Here is a 20,610-nt window from a genome sequence, read left to right as displayed (position 1 = left end):
GTCTTACTTCTGTTGCACTTTTGATTAATTGAACTTGTAATTTTTAGGACAAAATGGCTGGAATTAAAGTGGACTTTTTAATTCTGGTTTTCATCTCGTCATATATTGGTCCTGATTATGTGTTTGGCCCTGGTCTAGCATTTCTCTTTCCTCTTCATTCCGGTTTAGCCCACAATGAATCTTAGATTAATGCTGCTTAACATGGAATTAACCGTTCTTGTTAAATTTTAGCCTGTTTAGGTCTGGCAAGGTTTACTGTAGATGCTTTAAATCCTTAATTTGTTGATTCTTGATCATAGTGTATTTTTTCTGTGATAGCTATAACTGATAGTTCCCACACAAAAGCCATCTGCGCTATATCACATTCACAAGCATTAATATGATTCAGAAATACCAGATCAGTTGCCCTAACATTGTGCTTCATGCAGATCTGTGTGTGTGACTCACGCCTCTCCTCCAGCTCAGTGAATTGGCGTCACGTCATGTCAGCTGTTTGGCAGGCTGCACAAGAGTGTGTCAGCTGGCTGCGAGCAGGTGTCTGAGGCACCTCAGAGGCCCAATACCCACGAAAATCAATGGCACTCTGTTGATTAAAGGCCTCTGTGACAGGGATCAATCAGGCTTTAACTCCGTCAAAGGTTTACATCTTTAAACCACAGCGACTCTAAATTTTGCAACAGCTAGTCAGCAGTGCTCGAATGCTTCTGCCAGCTTTGTAAAAATCAGTAAATAACAAGGCCAGACTTTTTCCATATGTGGCAGTTAGTTATGTGAGGGGTGGCACAAAGGCCAACTCAAGCTGATATGGTTTTAAAGTTAACAAATTTGAATTGAGAATCAGCACTTCAACATTCTGCATAATTGGGTCGTTTTCTCATTTATGTTAATGTTTTAAGTAAAATTGAATTAATCCTTTTGCCTCTGCTCCTCTAAGTGGCACCAGGCAACCAATCAGAATGACCAATCAGAATAGGAACGACCTCTGCCTTGGCCACCCCCTAGAAACCACAATCTCAAGAGCCACATGTGACTCTTTAAAGCCTCTGGTGTGGCTTTGAATGGAAAAGTAAACTCATTAGGGGTACATTTATTGAAGAGCCACTTGGTCCAGAATGAGGCAGTGACAAATTAATTGTTTACATTTTCCAGGTATTTCCTTCAAATACAATCAATACACGGCGTGGCATTTATGGGCCACACCCAAACCATTATATATTAAGCTCTGATGAAGACCTGCTGGTCGAAACATGTTGGCTTGGCCATCTAATTAAAGCCTTGTAGGACGAATAAGATATGAATAAAACCATGGCCAGCAATGTCATTGTAGTTGTGTTGATTGAAATGAGTTGTGTTTGTGGTTTGTACATGTGGTTTGTACATGTAATCCTAGACAACTGTTATTGATGTGTTGTTGACCAGTTGTAGAAGCTCAATAGGAGACAATGATTTCTCTGAGGTACACAATTCAATAGTTAAGGACATGCAATTTCAGTTGATAAACCAAGAGGGACAAACTCTTATATTTCAAGGAAACAAAAAGCTACATGGGAGACCGGGGCTATTTGTCACCTGGGGTAATTCGTCAATTAGCTTTTTATAGCCACACTAGAGGGCGCTGTATGCTGGTACTGATATATGATATGTGTATTGGTATTCCTCTTCTCTTCCAGTAATAATTTTCTCATTTTGACTGAAGACATATCTGAATGTTGTTTATGGTTTCTCCCAAACGTTGTGTCCCAAATGTTTGGGTTGTTTCTGGAATGAGAGCATTCCTTTAGTTAGTGCCTTAAACAAAAGACACTGATCTGAAAGAACACAAACAAATAGCCCTGGTCTCCCCTAATAAGAAGAGCACTTCACTAAACAAATCCCCAGCTAACTTGATGAAGTGTCTCTCATTTCAGCAAATCTTTCTTTTGATTTATGCGATATAAGTGTTTCTTTTGCAGCGAGTTACATAAGGGAAGTGAAAAGGGCGCACTGCCAGATACAGTTGCTCACAAACCCAAGACAGTCATTGTGGCAGATTAGTACAAAGCATCTCTTAGCTTCAGCCATTTTGGACTGTAAGAGCATTCAACAGGAAAAAGACATTAACCCCAGTGTGGCATGGGATTTCTCTAGAGAATAGGCCGAGGAGGACACAAACCAATTTTCACTTTCTGCCTCCACTATTGGCTTAAGAGATATAAGAAATAAGCCTGTACATGTACAATTTGTTTTGACACCGTCGCCCGTTTTTCAGATCAGTATATAAATATTAACAATTATGGGGGAAATTCAACTCTCAACTCTAAATTCCAACTGAAGGCAGATTAGTCAACCCCACATTGCCCTCTCCTCCGAAGAGACTTCATGGATTTTGCAAGGATTTAGCTACACTTAAGAGAAGTATTTGGATGCTCAACAAGGCACTGGACTCTGCACTGCACCAGCCTCGATTGGCAGCAGGAACGTGACTCGATTAGAGCAAAGTTTCTCCCGTGTGCAACTCACATAAGATAAATAACTCAATTTAGATATGCCAAACTGTGAATCAGAGTCAATAGTTAAACTACACTCTGAAGAGAATAGAAAATATAAGTTATGTTATCTACATTGCTTCCTATTGAATTACCCCAAGGATTTTGTTTTGTTTTTGTACATTTTTCCAAAAGTAAGACACGCTCAAACCTCACGAACAGGCGTTTTGATGTTCAACACATATGTTTTATGGAGTATGGCAGTAGGATCCATACTGTATATAGTAAAACTTGCAAAAGTCACCCATATAAAGCATTCAACAGTAGCTGAACAATAAGCGAACCAAACCTGACTTTCTCCCTATCAGTGAGTGACCCTCCCCTTTGGATCATTTTCAGCATGTGGCTCTTGTTTGCGCCTCCACTCCTCGGCATCAATGGATGGTAAAAGTTGCCTTTATAGATCGACACTTTTTCATGCATTTAAGCATTTCAGTTGCTCCTAATGTTTTGAGTGTTACTGCCATCCGAAAATAGCACTTGTAAATGATTCTTACAGATGCGCCTTATCACAGTTCAATTTCTCACCACAGATCCTTGACTCAATATGTGACTTGCTGCATTGAGCAACAAACATTACATAATTTCTGCCTGAGCCGGATTCTGCCTAATTAGCCATTTGTGATTATTTTGGCTGCGCAACAAAAAGAACATTCCCATCCACTCCAAGAATCACGAATAAACAAATTCACAAGAAAGCCGAAACCATTTGGGAACTGTAACCATGGAAACGCATGGTGAGTAGGAGCGAAAAGAGAGAGATAGAGAGAGAGAGAGGGGATGCTATCAAAGGGAACTGTGAAGGGAGAAAAAAATGCTGATGGGAGTTCTTCTGAGGGGGTTAAGATGTACGTCATGACTAGAAAGGTGTAAAGTTGTTCGTAACGCTACAATAATCTCCAAATGGGCCGATTCAGCAGCGTGCAATAACACAGATCATCTCGAACTGTACTTTCAGCAGGATTGTGGAGGTGGAGGATGTCTTTTAGTGCCTCACAGTTATTCTCAGTTTAGTACAGACTGACAATTTACTGCCTTCTATACCGGTGGAGCCTTCTGGCAGCCCAGGAATAAAACATGATGATACAGAGGGAAAACATGTGCACTCATGGGTATAACGGCAATCAAGCAATATATCTCAACCACCTGCCTATCCTGCCTTGTAAACATAAACAACTGTTTTCAAAAGTTTCGCATCAACACCCTGCCCCTCACATATACACACACACACACTCACACCTGGTACCGGTCCCGAGGAGGAGAAACGTTGGGGACCACTGCTGTCGAGATAGTATTCACAGCTGCAGGAAACAGAAAATCCTCTGTCTGGAGAGTTGGAGTTAGAAATCCCATGGTGCGCCTTAATTAAATCTTTACTACACTCTCTCCTCTCATCCCTCATCATCTGCCATTTTGGCTCAGAAATCACTGACTCACTTGAGGACACACATTCCCGACCTCCAGCTCTCCCAATAGTGGCATTTCATTTATTTCCTGGGGGTACATTTATCACTACGATATCATTATGTAACCGGCCACAGGCATGCATCACATTGCACTTTACAGAAGAAATAGTTTGAGAGATTTCGAGACTGAGGGAAAATTGTTGTAAAGTGGACCCACTCTTCCAAATTCGGGCAGACAGACAGTGAACCTTTTGTGCCACGGTTCTGTAGGAATCAATGCGGCCCTTCTATAAATGGATATCCCGGTCTAGAGCTGCACAATGGAAAGCAGCACTGAGTAGCACTCATTGTTTAATGCTACAAGGCATGTATAATGAGATCAACTTCTCTGTTTGACATTTCAAAGATTTCTCATTCCCCGAACCCAGATAAACTGAAACTTTAAAGAAAGAGGACACAGGGAAGACCATCTTGAAAGGCTGTAGTGCATCAGTGAAGATAGTCAGAGAGAGAACTTTTGTGGAGAGGAGGAAAGATGTACCATACCATCTCTGTTTGCTTAAGTGCTTGTACGTGCATCTATAGGAGCCTTCCCTTTAACTTGAATCAACTGTGACACATCATTTAGCTCCATGTAATTATATAGTGCACATTGCTGCCAGATGCACCTGCTTGCAGCCTGGTTAAATGGGTCAGCTCCAGAAATATCCCAGCTCAGTGTAGACCTCCTCCTCTTGTGTATTCCCATGACTATAACAGCATCACCATTACTGGCTCTACATCCTTGAATGCTGTACTTGTAGTGTGCAAAGTCATAAAAGTTGTATCCCAGTGCTTGCGTAACAACTTGGCCGCCTGGATGTAGTGCTACACAATGTTATTCTGTTGAGTGGAAAAGCGTGTTTTCACTCATTGATTTCAGATAATGATGCAGGTCATGAAGTAACCTCCTGCTGCTCCGTGTTATCATAGCAGCCATCGGGTTAACGACAGTGGGTTCACAATATCAAGAGCTCCGTTGTGCAAATATTACAGGTCCGTGTAATATCCTACTTGCGCGCCTCCCGGTGAGATGAAAACTCGGATTTGTTGGAGAAAATGAATGGGTTGTTTACACTGTAGCTGTGGATGAGAAAAGGAGGACACCTGGGGCTTTGACAAATCAACCTGACCTTTAATGAAGAAGAGACTGCATGCCATTGACACTAATAGAGGCATGTTACAGAGGAGCTGTGTGTATCGAAGTGAGGTTACTGAACATCAGTCTGCCCAGGGACTACAGGTGTGAATTAACATTTGTGCAATAAACAGGCACTAAGCATCTTTCTTTGCTTATTTTTGTCTTGGTCAATGCATCGTCCTTGTACAAATTAAAGCATACCATACATCACAAAGGAATAGTTTCTGAGCTTTCTGCTGTTCATTTACAAACTGATGCATTAATCAATTAATTAATTATGTGTTACAGCTTTTCAATTGTAGTTTCAGAATAATAAATTATATAAGGTGACTTTTCATTTGACTGATTGCCAAAATGTCACACATTAAACATAATATCACAAACTAGCTTTGTCAATAAATATAAAATGTATTTTCTATTAGAGAGCAAATGAATATGCTTTTTGTAGATGGTATTGTTGCATTTTGTATATTTTTCTTTTTCTATAGCACAACAAGGCATTTCTTCCAGCAAAAGACAGCTCTCTTCTCTTTGGCTGCAGTTGTGCGTCCCATTGAAATGATCCTCTACTATTCATTTTATCAGTACAAATTAAACTATGGTTGAAAAGACAGTAGACTGTGATGAGTATCATTGTGGGAGTCTTTTGTTTCCTGTTCTATGGCATCTTAGTTGTAGGCTATTTAAAGGGATTCTGCACACGCTGGTACATGGCTGTTCATTAAAATGGATGTCTCAAAAGGCATCACAGTGTAGCCTTGTAGAATTTGTAACTGTAACAGTAGCTTGTTATTAAGAGAGAAAACAATACTGCTTTTCAATATGCAGCCTAATTGTGATACGTCTTGTATAGTCATTGTATATATATACATGTTTTATGCAAACTAAAACTTTAAAATAGGATTTACTTATCAGAACATTATGATCGAACTGTTATAGCAAACAGTCCTCTCTAATCCAGATGCAGAGCTGTGAAATCAGTAAAAGATCAATAACACGTGACCCTGATTCACCTTAAAGAGGACTCACTCCCCCTGTTGGTTGAAACTTGCAATTACATCAGGAAAAACTGTCGCCATGGAAATGCATCTGCAGCTCTGCTTTTTTTGTGGCGCAATGAAGCAAAAACAGATATTTAAGAGTTATATAAGTCGTTGTGGAAGGGCATCTGACACACAATACAACAGACAATAGAAACAGCAACAGGATTTTAAAGTTCAAAGTATCAGATTGTTCATTATAGACTTTATTAGACATGTGCATGTTCGATACATCATAGAGCTACATTGCATATAACATCAACTGGTCTTCACATTTAAGTCATTAATTGTTGAAAGATTGTCACAATCCTCAACGTTTAGACTCTCTCACAGAAACATTTACACTAGAATGGACCTATTCTTAAAACTGGCAAGCATTTTATCAGCTCCAACTTCACAATAAGGTTACAAAGCATTAAATAGGAAATAAACAACCATAGACAAAAAGGAAATACATTCTTCAAAACAATGAGAAAAGTATAATGTAAAAAACAGTCAATAAACATATCACATGTACTTGTTTGCATTGCTTCACAGTTGACACAATCAGAGGCATCATGGACAATATCTTGACAAATATCATAGGATTTCTCCAAAACTTCAAAATAACCTTGCAACATAAACTACATTCAATTAAATTAGCTAATATTTAAAAAAAACAAAACCGCATGACTTAAGTTCACTTTACATTACAGATAGCAGCAAATGACAGTTTGCAAGGTATGTTATAATAATATTTCAATTCAACCAGTTACACGACATTCACACCATTGAGCACTAGGGGTCACTGTGGCTACACAACTTAGCATGAAGAATTTGCAGGGACTTCAGTAACCTTATGGCTATTGGGTCTTCACTATAAATGCATGATATTGCCATTGTTTCTTATACAGAAAGCACTTTTTGGAAGACATTTTTGGTGCTTGAAAACAGATCTATAGATGTTCAGTGCAAAACAATTGTAGGGAACAAACGCCATATGCTAAAACCTTCTCCTGGTGCATCCATAAAGCTAGCTGGCTTCCAATAGCCTTGTTACTGCATAAGATGAGTGATATACACAACATTCCTTGGCTGGTAACACATGGGAGTATTGTCTCTATGGATTGATAAAGCCTTTTGAAATCTGCAAATATGTAAGTGGACACTTTGATTGTTTTACAGATAAAAAACAAACAACATACTTTCTGCTAAAACTACAACCGAACACCACATCAAGTGCATCCATTATGTAGGTTTAAAGTTGAATCAACATTACATTGCATGAAAGTTATTTGGGCTTAGACTGGTAATTGTAATGGTACCTTGATCAACCCTGCATACAATATATTCTGCCTCTGTCTCAAAAATAGCAGCAGTGTCCCACTGGAGGATCACTGATTTGATGCTTTGCTATATTCATTTGTGTTCAAGTTTCAACATTTTTCACTGTGCAAATGTGACAAAGTAATAACTAATCATATTACAACAACCACTGTAGTGGAAGACCCTCAACCAAACACACATGTCACAATCAAGTTGACATCCCTGAGACAACTTCTATTGATCTGACTTCCTTGTCTGTGTAAGGCATGCGTTCGGAAAGGTGGAGAGCATGTGGGACAGAAAAAGGCAGTAACAACACACTCACAACATTTACTACTAAGCTACTACACAAAGCACTATATGACTACACAGATACAAGCAGCTGAAAAGTTTGGTAATTTGCCTCAGGTCGACATGCAGCTACGACATCATTGCTCAAAAGCTGAAACATATCTAGCATTGGCTAACACTGAACATTCATTATGCACTATCTGTGAAATGGTAACTTGCTGATCACAATGGCACCAGCGAACGACAGGGGGCAGTAGTGAGAAATCATGCATATACAGATTGTGTGGTATGTAATGTATAGACCCAGTTTCAAATAATGGTGAGTGATTTTCTTAAGTGAGACAAGGAATGTGTAAGTGCCTAAACTTAAGGTAATTTTTTTTTAAATTTAGGAATTTTTTTAAATTCATCTTTTGGCAGTTACATTTTTAGATGGCCCTAGTTGGCTGGAATCCACTTTTGTGATGCTTGCCCGGCCCGTCTTTTGATATAGTAGTAAGTGAAGTTGGGCTTGTGTAGGTTCAGTCTGAAAATAGACTGACAAAGGATTTGCGTAGATTGCGAATGGTCTCAGCCTTCTCCTCCTCCTGGTTAAGGCTGGCTGCTGGTGGGGTTTCTGGAAGGTTGAAGGTATTGGTAAGAGACTTGGACTTGCTACAAAGAGAGAACGGCGATAGAGAAGGAACAGGCATTAAAGTCATGCAGCAAACCCATGGAATGAGCTGGAGCAACAGGCAACTCTCCAAAATGACCAACAGTACATTGTCAGTCACTTACTGAACCACAATGCCGCTGTTATCATTTTTCTCAGTGTGTGATATGAATGCTTCTGATCTTTTGATTCATATATAATGCTGTGAGTCAGAATACCTTACAATGAAACAAAACCTTGTTGGGTTCATAACTTGCATGACTTGTTCTTGTACATGGACAGTGTCATAGTTACATTTACATTGTCTTTGAAAATAGGACTCTTTACAGTAAAAGATTACGTTACAAAATGCAGGTAGTGAAACAGGTCAAGAACATTTCTGATTTTATGGACATAGCTCCCATGTGCCACTGCGTTCGAGTTCTTTCACTTCTTGTGTGAAACTCAATCAGAATGAGTGAAATGCCTGAAAGCGTCAGTAAAGCACATGGGGCTCATGTGTCATAATGGAGCATGGCTTGTTTTTAAGAGGCATGCGTGTCCCGACGTAGACAAAGGGAACGCCCCTCTGAGCTGGAGGGGTCACTTTGTGAGAAAACTGATATGCTTATAGGCACTTACTTTATTTGTGGAGAGCTGCCGGTCACAGGGCTCTCCTGACTTGGCTTCTGAGGCGGCTGGGGTTTTTGCTGCACTGGTGGTCGACCGCCCTGACCTTGAGTGGCAGGTCTTGGCTGCTGGGTGGTGGCTGGTCCAGCACGCTGCTGCCCAGGGGCCTTCTGCTGTGCTCCGCTCTGAGACTGTTGCCTGGGGGGCTGAGCAGGCCTCTGTACTGGAGGCTTCTGCTGTTGAGACACTGAACCCTGCCTTGGAGCGCCCCCCACAGGCCTCTGCTGCACTGCACCTGGGCTGGTTTTGGGAGCGTTGGACTCCGAGCCAGGACTAGCAGCTGACGGCTGGGTGGGAGGCTGGGCTGGAGGCTGGACTGGAGGCTGGCCTTGAGGCGATGGCCGCTGCTGAGGAGGGGGACTCTGACCACCTAAAGATAGAGGGCCTTCCGTTTAGTTCTTATATAATTTTTTATGTATTTAAAGGGATATTTCAGGATTTTTGACATAGGCCGCATTTCCTAGTTATCCAGAGTGTTGTTGATTTCTGGAGATTTCTTGTTTTTTTTAAATTCATTCAGTCCTTATATTTGAAGAGCTTAGTGGTGCTAGGCTAGCACATGTCTATGGTAACTAGCAGCCTGCATTAAAAACCTCTTCAAAATCATCGGGTAGTCCTCCAAACGTTGCCATATCTAATTTGTCGAAAGCTCCTTTGTGAATTCCACGTGTAGTGATGCCGGCCACAGGTGAACAAACTACTGTAGATCCGGTAACCTAGCAGATCACTCCGCCACTGGGTCGCTTATGACCAGGAAGCTGATGCTGCTAAAATATACGCAGCATCACCATTTTATAACCATTTTAAATGAAAAATTGTTATATTAAAAAAAAAAATCAGTCAACACAGACATTTATATCGGTAGTCTGGTGTTATAAGTGATTTGCCTCCGGTGCACTGTGCTTGGGTCAAACTGTTTTTAATGCAGGCTACTAGTTACCATAGACATGCACTAGCCTTGCACTAGCCTAGCACCACTAAACTCTTCAAATATAAGGACTGCATGAATTAAAACATCAAAAAAACATTCTGAAATATCCCATTAATGCATCCTAGTACAGTACAGACACATTAACTTACCTTGAGGAGATGGACGTTGTTGTGGCTGTGAGACCAACTGGGGTGAAACTGCTCTCTACAAATAATAAATAAATACAATTAATGAGAAATCTCAGAATATGCAGGTGCATGAAGGCAGGTAACATTATGTGTATCACATACAGCAGAGGTGCTGCGTGGGACAGACTCATTCATCTTAGAAACCACAAGGTCTGCGATCTGAACACGGTCTTCATCCTGCTGGTCCCCAATCAGCGGCATTGAACAGTCATCAACCTAAAAATGATAAAGTGGTGATTGTACTTGTCTCTTTTGTAGTCTATTATGTCAACTGCATTATTCTGTTACCTCAATTATGTAGTCTTTTCCATCTTTACCATGTAGGGCTTCCACTGCACAAATATCTAGCCCTCCAAAAATGTCTGCACAAGAGTCAACCCACATTTTGTACCTGAAATATTATGTTAAAGAGCACATTAATAACCAAAGAAGATATCAGTGGGGTTGTTGTCTGCATCGTGCCTCTGTAAGCACTTACTTGTCTGACATAGCCACCTGCTCCAGCATCGAAGAGCCAGTGTTGGTTTTCCAGTTTCCAGAAATGGATGTCCTCCTGTATGTCCAAAAATACTTGAGTAAGCCGAAAATCTTTGCATCTTTACATGTAATATAGACTAATTTTATTTATACTAACATGTAAGCCTTGTAATTATTGCCAATCTTTTGAATTCGGACATCGTATTTTGCATCAATGAAGGGTTCGGATGTGGCATAGGTCTGTGTTATTGCTACAATGCTGGCAATGTCTTGGAAATCATTCTGATTGTCGACTTTAACCTGATTAAAAAAACAAAAGAAAAAAAAATCACCATTGTGCCTCAATGTGAACGCACGCATCAAGTTAATGATAATTATACCTTTCCCATTCCTGAGTGAGCATGGCCCATCTTAATCACAACAGGGAAATACGGGGAAGATATCTGCAACACATATCATTTGTCAATTTTGTTTTACATGTATGGTTAAAGGAAAGAAGGGCAGAGACAATGACCCACAGCCCATGATCTTAACTGATCTGACCCCCACTGTAACATGAGAGTATTGACAAGGAATTGGATTAGTCAGCTAATTTGTGGCCATTCAGAGAGGAGAGCCATTTGAGCACGGTCCTTAAAGGGCTGTTAAGCAGAGTGCCCAGGGGATGAGAAAGGACAGGGACTCACCATTTCCTTGTGGTTGGGATAATAAACCTGTTCTATCAATGGAAACTCCTCTGGTCCCAGCTGTTTATGCAGTTTGGACATCTGAGCAAACTGAAACACAGACTTTGTAGCTGTAGCATCCACACCATACGTTTGTTACACGGTAATGTTTGTGTTAAACAGGTATACTGACCACCCATGGTTTATCACAGAAATTATAAACAGAGTGTATGGAGTTGACACTGGGCAGACCGGCGTATTGTAGGCCTATCACTATATTGCGGTGGTCACCATTTCTGTCCATGCTGAAGGCATGTTGTCGAATCAGCACAAAATCTGGCCTAATGGTCCTGGGACATGGAGAAAATAAAATATTAACATAAGAAATGTTCCATTGCTAATATTTAGAGGAAAATGCATTACAGCAACAACATACTTATTAACTTTGTGTCCACCCCTGATGGCATCGACGGTGACACTGTAAGAACCCGTTGAATTTGCAACCATGTTGATTTCGGAAAATTCAACCTAACAGATAATAGAAAGGGAATACTATAAATAAGGAGAAAAAAAGGTCCCAAGTGAGAAATTGGAAAAGATACAGCAAAAAATAAAAATAAAAAATCTGTGATCAATACAATGCCAGAAGGTCAGAGACATCAATTCTACCCCTTTGCTTTGCTGTTATGATCAGGCTTAAGGAATCTAACATAAGTGTATATATGTAATTTAATGATAAGCTGTGAATTATAATACATACCTGTTCTACTTTAATGTCAAATTCTCCATGGACTTTTCTTCCCCTAAAAACCTTTACCCTGCAAAACAAAAGTTCACAGAAAATCACAAATTATGTTAAGTGTGGATGCTGCAGCAGCACAGACAGCAGCACTGAATCATATGACCTCTGGTGGCCAGGTCATTGCCTGGAGCTTGATACACCAGGCAGCACATCATGGCACCTGTGTGAATGCGCGCTCTTACCAGTCAGTCTGCAGGTCATCAATGACCAGGAGGACCTTGGCGTTGGTGGAGACGCCAGCCCGGTCCGCAGCCTCTGACAGGGTCGCAGCTGCGGCTGCAGTGGTTTGTTTAACAGCATTGGATATGGATGAGAAGAAGCCCGTGGATCCTGTCGCTGGCGCGGGCTGAGGCTGGCTGCTGGCCTGGCGTCGCTCTGAGCCAGGAGACACTGCGGGGCTCTGCTGCGGAGGGTCGGGCCGCTGCAGATCGGTCATGTAGCCATTGGGCAGGTTGGAAATAAAATTACTATCAGAGAGTCGTCGACGAAGGTAGTTCATGGTGGCGACTTGTTACGATCGAATGGCGAGTGAAAAGTCTTCTTTGATGTGGTCAGTTGGTCAAATGGAAGAATAGGCTACCATACAGGCTGCACTTTCCTGGGAGGATTATTGATCACCTGAAGAGAACACATGTTTTATATATAAGCTTGCTCAACATTATGGACAAACAGCTAATGTCGTGACTCGTGACTGACTATTTTAGAAATGAGCATTATAGTGGATGCATGCGGAGGAAAGCCCCGTTCTCACGGATTTTCCTTCTCTGTTTTTGACTGAAGCCTACTACAACTGATGCGGATATAAATGAAAGATGCTGCTGTAGTAGTAATATGATCTGTTATTAAGGGTAAAACCTACCTGGGACCGAGTCCAGAGAGAGCCGCCCCGAGGATGAGCGCTCTGTTTGATGTGACAGAAAGACGCCTCCGGCTACACGGGGGTGACAGGCATGTCCCGTGCGAGGACAGGACGGTGTCAGGCGTGGACCACTTCAATTAAAGCTACAGCATGCTTCTGTACATTGCCCTGTCTTGCCTTTCATTCACGGAGCAGCCCCAGTTTTTCCGTCTGCCCTGCGTCACTCCCAGGCATCCTGAGGGAGGCTCCTTGGACCACGTGAAGTCACCTAAACACATAGGTTTCCACTTCCTGTTTCACACCATGGACAATAAACGTCTGCGTAATACAAATAGTAAGGACATGTATCTGTCATAGTCGCCACTTCACAATGTTGCCTATATTTTGTTACATTTTGCGTAGTCATATTAGCACTCATCATCCCAATGCGTAAAATAATAGATTTGGATTTGGCAACGGTAGGCTTACGTTATGGAAGAAATAGGCCTATGCAAGGTCATTTTGGAATCGAGCAGAATTGCGCATGGTATAGACGCAACACTGTCCGACTCCCCATGTTTTATTTTGTGATCATCTTCCTGTCCTGGCTCCTGGCACTAGAGTTAGCTCCTCCGACTTGACCAGTCTCGGTATTGATGAGGGGTGGTGCTGAGGAGAGCAGGGTAACGCAAGGACTTCTCCATCACTGTGTGTAGCCATCTGTGAGCGAGGTTCTCTCCTTTACGCACTGGCATTACAGTGACACTATACGAAGATCAAACACACCAGCGTTTATTCTTGCTTTGATCTGCAAGGTCTCTGAGATATAGCAGGTGAACCAGTGTCATGGGCGTCTGGAACTTGATCTGCCATAGAAACTGTGCAGCGTCAAGCATTTAGCTTTACTGTTCATTTTTCATTATCGCACATTTTAATAACATTTCCACTCATAATGAGACACACAAATTTGTCACAAAGAGTTGACTGGCAACAGAGAGGAGCACATACAAAATGGCAAAAATGAAAAATAAACTGAGTGGTACCAGTAATGAAGGAAATTAATATGTTAAGTTTACCAAATTAATATAGATTTGAGGAAAATAAATCATCTTACAATAATAATACTAATCATCATACTATTTTCATGAAACCAGACAGCATTTGAGGTGATTTAAGTTTGCATGAACTGGTTTTAGATTAATAATCTCAGTGAAGCTCTTAATTTAAATGTAACTTTTTCACAGGGCTACAGTTGTAAATGAGCAATTTTGCATTAATCAGCACATTTACAATTTGTGTGCAAGTTGTATAGGTTTGTTTATTCATGTGCACTGTCAAGAGTGAATTGAATTAAATCAAATACACCATCCGAGGGAACCACTTGGTTACTAAAACACAAGAAAAATTCAAATATAATCCATCTTCTAACATTAGTATTACATTTTTATACAAAATATTGAACAATGGATGACAAATGACCAGTATTCAATGTTCTCTCAGTCCCAGATGAAGTTTGGCTCATGAGAGTCGGTGACCACTGCACCATTGATTGTTAACTCACCAGAAACCAGTTTTCACAGATTACGAGCACGATCCCAAAGGAAACCTGACTGACTGAACTGTGTCTCTGTTTGTTAATTATGCAACACAAACACATCCTGTTGCATACAAAACATTTTCTAGCCTACAGAATAAACATTAACCCTGTTAAGTCAGGTATGTTCAGACGTAGACACCCAGGCTATATTGCTTCATACAGTAACAATAACGCATGTGATGGAAAGAAAATGTATAGTGACCCCAGTACTGGGTTATTTTACTTAAAGTGAATATAGTCCATGTACAATGATTTTCATCAACAATATTCTGTACTCTATACCAGAGGTTCTCAAACTGCACTTTTGCAGGTGATCATAAACAATTTTAGGCTTCGCTCATTTGTAATAATAAAGTGATTAGTGATAAATTCTGTGTTTTACTGGTTCAGACATACATTACTTTATGTCCAGTTTAGCCATAACTTAGTTTGATCAGCACTTGGTACTTGTAAGGTTTAATACTACAATGTGGTATTTGGAAGCTCAAATATGTTATAAATATATTTATTTATTTGAGCATACATTTTGCTCAAAAGGAGTGGGCCGAAGCAAGAAGCTTATGAGCGCCTACCCCAACTCAGTATCATAAAACATTTCATTTCACATAGTACAATCAATGTAAACAAAACAACAACATGGAACTATAGCAAAAAAAAGATGAAGAACTATATATACCAATGTTTTCCAACCAGGGCTGCAGGGACCCCTGGGGGTTCTTGAGCACATAGCAGGAGTTGGAGGTACAAGGAATTACTCAAAATTCCTTGTACCTCCAAGAATTACTCAACAAAAAATGAAACAAAAAAAGTTGAAACTGAGGAAAATTAGAAGAAAAGTTTTTTTAATGATGTTTTTCAGTTGAGTTTAAGAGAATTGTATTTAATTTTAGACATAACACTCAACTAAATATTGTATAATCTGAATTACGAGAGTAAGAGTTTAGTTGGTCACTTTGTAAAACATTTTGGCAGGCTCCTCAAGGGAGGAGGTACTCTGAGTATAAATGAACAACTCAAGGGGTACGGGATACAAAAAAGGCACTAGACACAGTTTAACAAATTCGACACAAACAGAAGAATGCATGAGTCACATGTGCGGTCATAGAAGATGACAAGAATCTTGAATAACTTGACGTGTTTCCAAATCCCTAGAATTTCACTTTTTTTTTTTTTTCGAATTGTTCAAATACTTAACAAATAGCAATGACGAACCCGTTGGATCAGCAAACACACGTGGAATCATGAATGCACATGTCCATCTGTGTACATTTTTGTATTCTGTACTTTTTCCAAGAGTAAAGTAAAATCACACAATAATTATTTGTGAATGGGATTTTTTTTTTTTTGCCTCTGCCTTCAGGGGGCACTCTTGAGTTGAATTTCATTTTTTTTTTTCAAATGCACCTTCAGTATACTGTAATGTGACCTTGATTTGGAGAGATTCATTTAACTTTTAGTGTTTATTTTTTCTTTCTGACCAACACCAAATGACATTCTTATCACTTTAAAAACAATCAAGCTCATAGTCACCCACACAGTTGACCATGACACATTAATATCAAAATATCATGTAAAACAAAAAAATCCATAAAGTGATAAATCACATGATATACAGTATTACAAAGTCTTCAAGTGACCATGCACATAGATTTCATTTTCAAATATTTCAAAATGTCCAAACCGGATTGTTCTCACGGCGGTAGCATTATAAGACTTAGGCGTCTTTGTCTGGCCATCAACAAAAGCTTGTGGATTACTGGCGAGGCAGGCGCACACTACAGCTGCCTGCATGTATGGGCAGGCCAGTGGAATGACTGGAGCTCCGGTGGGCTAAGCACTCACAAAAATGCAGTTTGGTGAGTTTGCAGATTAAGGGGGAGGGGGCTAGACAAGGGGTAATATTTGGGGGGACAATCATAACACACTTACATTTCAATAGGTAATCAAAAAAATTACAAAGTTATCATATTGTGGTCTCTACTGTATTGAATCAACTTCAAATCTGTTAAAAATAAATGTAGTGGCACAATCTACTCTACTTCCTCTCTGTAAGACTGGCCTACCTGAGAGCACATTCTACCTGCAAGGACAATAACAACAGGTGAGTGTGTGATTGGTCCAAAATCAGCCAATCAGGACGCAGCACCGAGTCACAGGGAAGCTCCTACCTGGCTGATCCATTTACCTGTCGGAGGCATAGCATTACCCTCACACTGCAAACTCAGACTGAAGACGCATTGTGTAGTGTGAGATCTAGCAGTAAAGTTGTCTTCGAGAGCAGACAGGAGAAATGGCAGTGGCCAACTTTCAGTATATAACTCGGATGAGCAGTGGATTCAAGGTCTACATTTTAGAGGGTACGTTTCTTCTATTTTGTCTATTTTACCAACTTCTTTTAGAAGGATAACACTGAAGTGTGTTAATTTTTACATTTTGATACAAATGATTTGTACATAATTGAATGTTACCTGAAAAAGGATGGTTTCAAAACTTGAACTTGTCACAATTGTCTTAAGTTGGCTATACTCTTCAAGTTCATATCTCAAATGCCAATACTTTAAGGTGCACATGTGTTTATACAATATTGTTCTATCTAACTGTTGCCTATAAACATGGTTATCAAGACTCTAATTGTTTTTGTGTCCGAAATCTGACAAAGAGTCAGGTAGAAGGTCAGGCTGGATATTGCTGCCTGCCATTAAGGAAGAAATAACTATGCCTGGGGCAGTAGAAAATCAGCATAGGTGTGGCTATACCTGCCCCCTCCCTCTACCACAATAGCACTCTCTCTCTCTCTGTCTCTCTGTCTCTCTCTCTCTCTCTCTGAAGCACTCATTCACAGGTGTCAAACTGTAAAGCCCAATAGGAAATGTGAATTAAAGTGTGTATTTGAGAATACTGACTGTTTTGAATAACAAAGGAAATGCCACACTCTCGCAACAGTCTCACTTCAGTGCTGTATATGTTAATGACAGGCACACGTTTGCATTGCAAGTTAAATAGAGTCAATTTGCTTCGAATCCCACCATTCAATCAATGTAAATTATTCACTGTTAACCAAACACATATAGTAATGATTGCAAACTGAAAACAAAGGTGGTATCATGATTGTATGCACGTCTGGATACAACGCTTGCTGCGAGAGGACTCGAAATGCTTCTTATAAGATACATTTTCAGTCAATTAACTATGAGAATTATATGGCTGTTTATGGATAGTCTAGCAAACAGTAAAACTATATCATTATCATTCAGAAAAGTATATTATCTGTATATGCATTGTACTGTATGTGCATTTTTGTATACATGGCACGTTTTTTCCAGTGATCACAAAAGCGAGCCAGTCCAAAATGCTGCTCCCTGTCTTGTCACGTACATATACTACTAAGATAGGTCAAATACATAGGAATCGATTGCTTCATTGACTCTATGACTAGGCCTGGTGTCAACATCATTGACAAAAACAACACTTACCGTTAACATTGAATCAGCTGTGCTGTTTTGTAACCCTCACTGATCTGGTAAATCGAGTTTTGCAGCTTAACGGAGTTTACAATTAACGGTGACAAATGTGATTCCCACGAGTACTGATCGGGCACAATAGAGGCCTGATGGATCAAAACAAGCTTTGAAATGTCAGTACATGCCAATCAAAATTGGAGGCATATCAAGTTCTAATTCATAAAGCGCGCTGCTTATACTGCACTTTCTCTGGTCTGGCCATTACAACTGTGGCACATTAGCATAATTAATCGTCCTATTTTTATTTTTTTTATAGGTCAGCCCCATCACAGAAGCGAAGACCGATTTAGGCACATCCCGACGGAACCACAGAGGGGTCCAAGTGGGTATCCAGGCAAACGCAAGCGCAGTCTGGAACGGGGGCTGACCCTAGAGGAGAGGTATGTACAGTTTACAGTTTGGGGAGTATTGTTTATGAAAAAGCAAAACTGATCTCTGACCACATTTGTTTTCAGACGGGAGAGGGCTCTGAGCAGAAGTCTCGCCAAGGCAGCGGAGAGGGAGACGCAAGTAGCATCTACATCGAGCAGTCCACAAAGTCCTTCTTCAAGATGGAGTCCGGCCTCCAGCCCCACTAGCCCCGTGCCCCCTCATGTCTACTACGCACCCATCATGGACGAGCCACTTGCACTGATCAAAAAACCCAGAAAAGATCCAGAGATTCCACAAGAGAAGCCCAAAAGCCCAAGCAACGCACAAATCCAGGTACATGGAAGACACCCTTAACTGTCAGGTGTGCTGAGACTTAACGTCTTCTTTGTAACCTGTACAAGTGTAGCTCGAGGGGACTTGGGTGGTACATCTGCACACAGTGATCTAGCGCACGCCTAAGCTTGTCCGAGTAATGCCATCCAGCGAGATTCAGGGAGAAAATGTGAGCAATGGAGGGAGGAATGCCATCAACAAGACCAAACAGACTGCACTGTCTTTGACCTGTATCGGTGGCTGTGTAGGGGGGCAACCAAACCAGTTGAATCACTTTGAATAACACGCTATGACCTTTTCTATGTAAAATGATTTTAGATGTACATAGGGCTTCTAGTCTAGCAATCAAAGATATCCTAAATAGCCTATCCTCCAAGAGATAACTTAGATGGAAGATATTTTTTTGTTGCTGTACCTAGAAGTTCAGCAGTGACTAGAATGAGACAAAATTCTCAAATTGCCCGAAAATGTGCATGTAATTTTATGTAATTTCGCTGCATAGTAATAACATCTATTTTGCCCTTCCAGATGCGTCCTTCAGTGATCACCTGTGCGTCCTCTCTAAGAACCCCAGCCAGCAGGCCCCACATCCACAAGCCTATGTTGTCAGGTCAGTCTGTGTTTGTGTGATTATTTTACCAACTAACTAGACAGCCCCTCCCATTCCGGGACTCGTGCACAGACGCACACTCACTTTTACTGACTCACCAGGCGTAGTAAGGCGTATGTGACTCACTCACGATGGTCATGTACATGTTTTTTTTTGTTTTCCCGCAGTTTCTCAAAGCCACTGTGACCGCGTGGTGGATGAGCATTTCCAAAGGAGCCTGGGAAAAAGTTACCAGAGTGTGGCCCGTTCCCAGCAGCGGCTCTCCATCAGCGTCTCCGTGGACGACCATTTCGCCAAAGCCCTTGGGGATAAGTGGCAGCAGATCAAGAGTAAATCGTCATCCTGCTCGTCGACGCCCCCCAGCAGCCCCAGTGTCACCCACTCGCCCACGTACAGCAGCAGCAGCCCCTATCAGAGTCACAGAGAGCCCTCCAGCTCCAGCCGCTGGTCCATCCACTGAAAGAGGAAAGGACAAAAAGACTTTATGAGACTCGTAAACATTTCAATGCGGCTCTACATGTTCAGAGGAGAGTTACCAAAATACTATCCCCCTTGAACCACATTAAGGTTGTTTTGATACGTTTTTTAGGTCATGTGTCCTGTGGTCTTCATTCAATAAGGCATTCATTGTGAAAGACTCCTCCATGGAGCAGTTGATATGCAAAGAAGGAGTGCAATAAAATCTCAGGTACAATACATCCAACTTCTTTGGCGCGTGACGCCACAATATCAAAACAGCCAAGGCACCAAAAATTTCACTGTTACACTTTGCCTTTTTATTGATGTGAAACCATGTTTTGTTGTAGAGTCAAGCAAAATCCTTTACATTTCGTTGATTTTTTTGTTTTTTTGTAGCTTTTGACTATGTGGGAAAGACACTGAATTGTACTGTACTGTCTATTATTTAAATACTTGGGCCTCTTCTAAATATTTGCTGTGTAAAAAGGCTGCTTCAAAAAACAACAACATTGCTGTCTATAAAAAAATCAATAAAAATCTTTGACACATTAATTTGTTGGTTATTCGTCAAGCTAAAATAGTTCACACCTGACACATGAAGCATTCACAATATAAAAACACAAATATTATAAAAATGGTATAAATCTTTTGAAGGTCATGTTTTACTACACCTTGTAAAATCATCAAAAAAAAACCTTTGCAACATGATTCATGTCACTGGTGAGTAATTTAGCGTCTGGGAATTGTCC

At 40.7% G+C, this 20,610-nt stretch overlaps 2 protein-coding genes across 4 annotated transcripts; one reads left to right on the top strand and one right to left on the bottom strand.

The window, feature by feature from the left end:
* Positions 1-6,347: 6,347 nt before the first annotated feature.
* On the bottom strand, positions 6,348-13,143 carry syn1 (synapsin I). 2 transcript variants are annotated; one of them, XM_079578628.1, is made up of 14 exons: positions 12,991-13,143; positions 12,314-12,749; positions 12,090-12,147; positions 11,766-11,857; positions 11,523-11,679; positions 11,351-11,440; positions 11,045-11,107; positions 10,822-10,964; positions 10,666-10,740; positions 10,476-10,578; positions 10,290-10,403; positions 10,149-10,203; positions 9,021-9,438; positions 6,348-8,401 (listed from the first exon to the last, which is right to left on the bottom strand). In XM_079578628.1, the coding sequence occupies exons 2-14, from the start codon at positions 12,628-12,630 to the stop codon at positions 8,269-8,271; spliced, it is 1,818 nt and encodes a 605-aa protein (XP_079434754.1). In that variant the 5' UTR covers positions 12,631-12,749; positions 12,991-13,143; the 3' UTR covers positions 6,348-8,268. The 2 variants fall into 2 exon arrangements, with proteins under 2 accessions (XP_079434754.1, XP_079434755.1); XM_079578629.1 differs by having other exon boundaries at positions 6,349-8,363; positions 12,991-13,142.
* vgll4l (vestigial like 4 like) lies at positions 13,141-20,285 on the top strand (the record flags this gene model as incomplete). Of its 2 annotated transcripts, none has more annotated exons than XM_079578784.1 (5): positions 13,141-13,306; positions 18,344-18,467; positions 18,543-18,792; positions 19,321-19,402; positions 19,570-20,271. In XM_079578784.1, 5 exons carry the CDS (start codon positions 13,141-13,143, stop codon positions 19,860-19,862), a joined length of 915 nt encoding a protein of 304 aa, XP_079434910.1. In that variant the 3' UTR covers positions 19,863-20,271. The 2 variants fall into 2 exon arrangements, with proteins under 2 accessions (XP_079434910.1, XP_079434911.1); XM_079578785.1 differs by lacking the exon at positions 13,141-13,306 and adding an exon at positions 16,709-16,923 and having other exon boundaries at positions 19,570-20,285.
* Positions 20,286-20,610: the final 325 nt, after the last annotated feature.

This window comes from Gobius niger (genome assembly GCF_951799975.1).
Source record: "Gobius niger genome assembly, chromosome: 1".
NCBI classification, from domain to species: Eukaryota; Metazoa; Chordata; class Actinopteri; order Gobiiformes; family Gobiidae; genus Gobius; species Gobius niger.
The sequence above is the reverse complement of the archived record's forward strand: the minus strand, read 5'-3'. Positions and strand labels throughout refer to the sequence as shown.

What these genes read in the sequence shown, in the direction of transcription:
- syn1 (XM_079578628.1), bottom strand. Translation starts at nt 12,630, where the DNA reads ATGAACTACCTTCGTCGACGACTCTCTGATAGTAATTTTATTTCCAAC. An exon ending in TTGACATTAAAGTAGAACAG is followed by an intron (nt 11,858 to 12,089) that starts GTATGTATTATA and finishes ATTATCTGTTAG; the next exon opens with GTTGAATTTTCCGAAATCAA. An exon ending in TCTGTGATAAACCATGGGTG is followed by an intron (nt 11,441 to 11,522) that starts GTCAGTATACCT and finishes TCTGTGTTTCAG; the next exon opens with TTTGCTCAGATGTCCAAACT.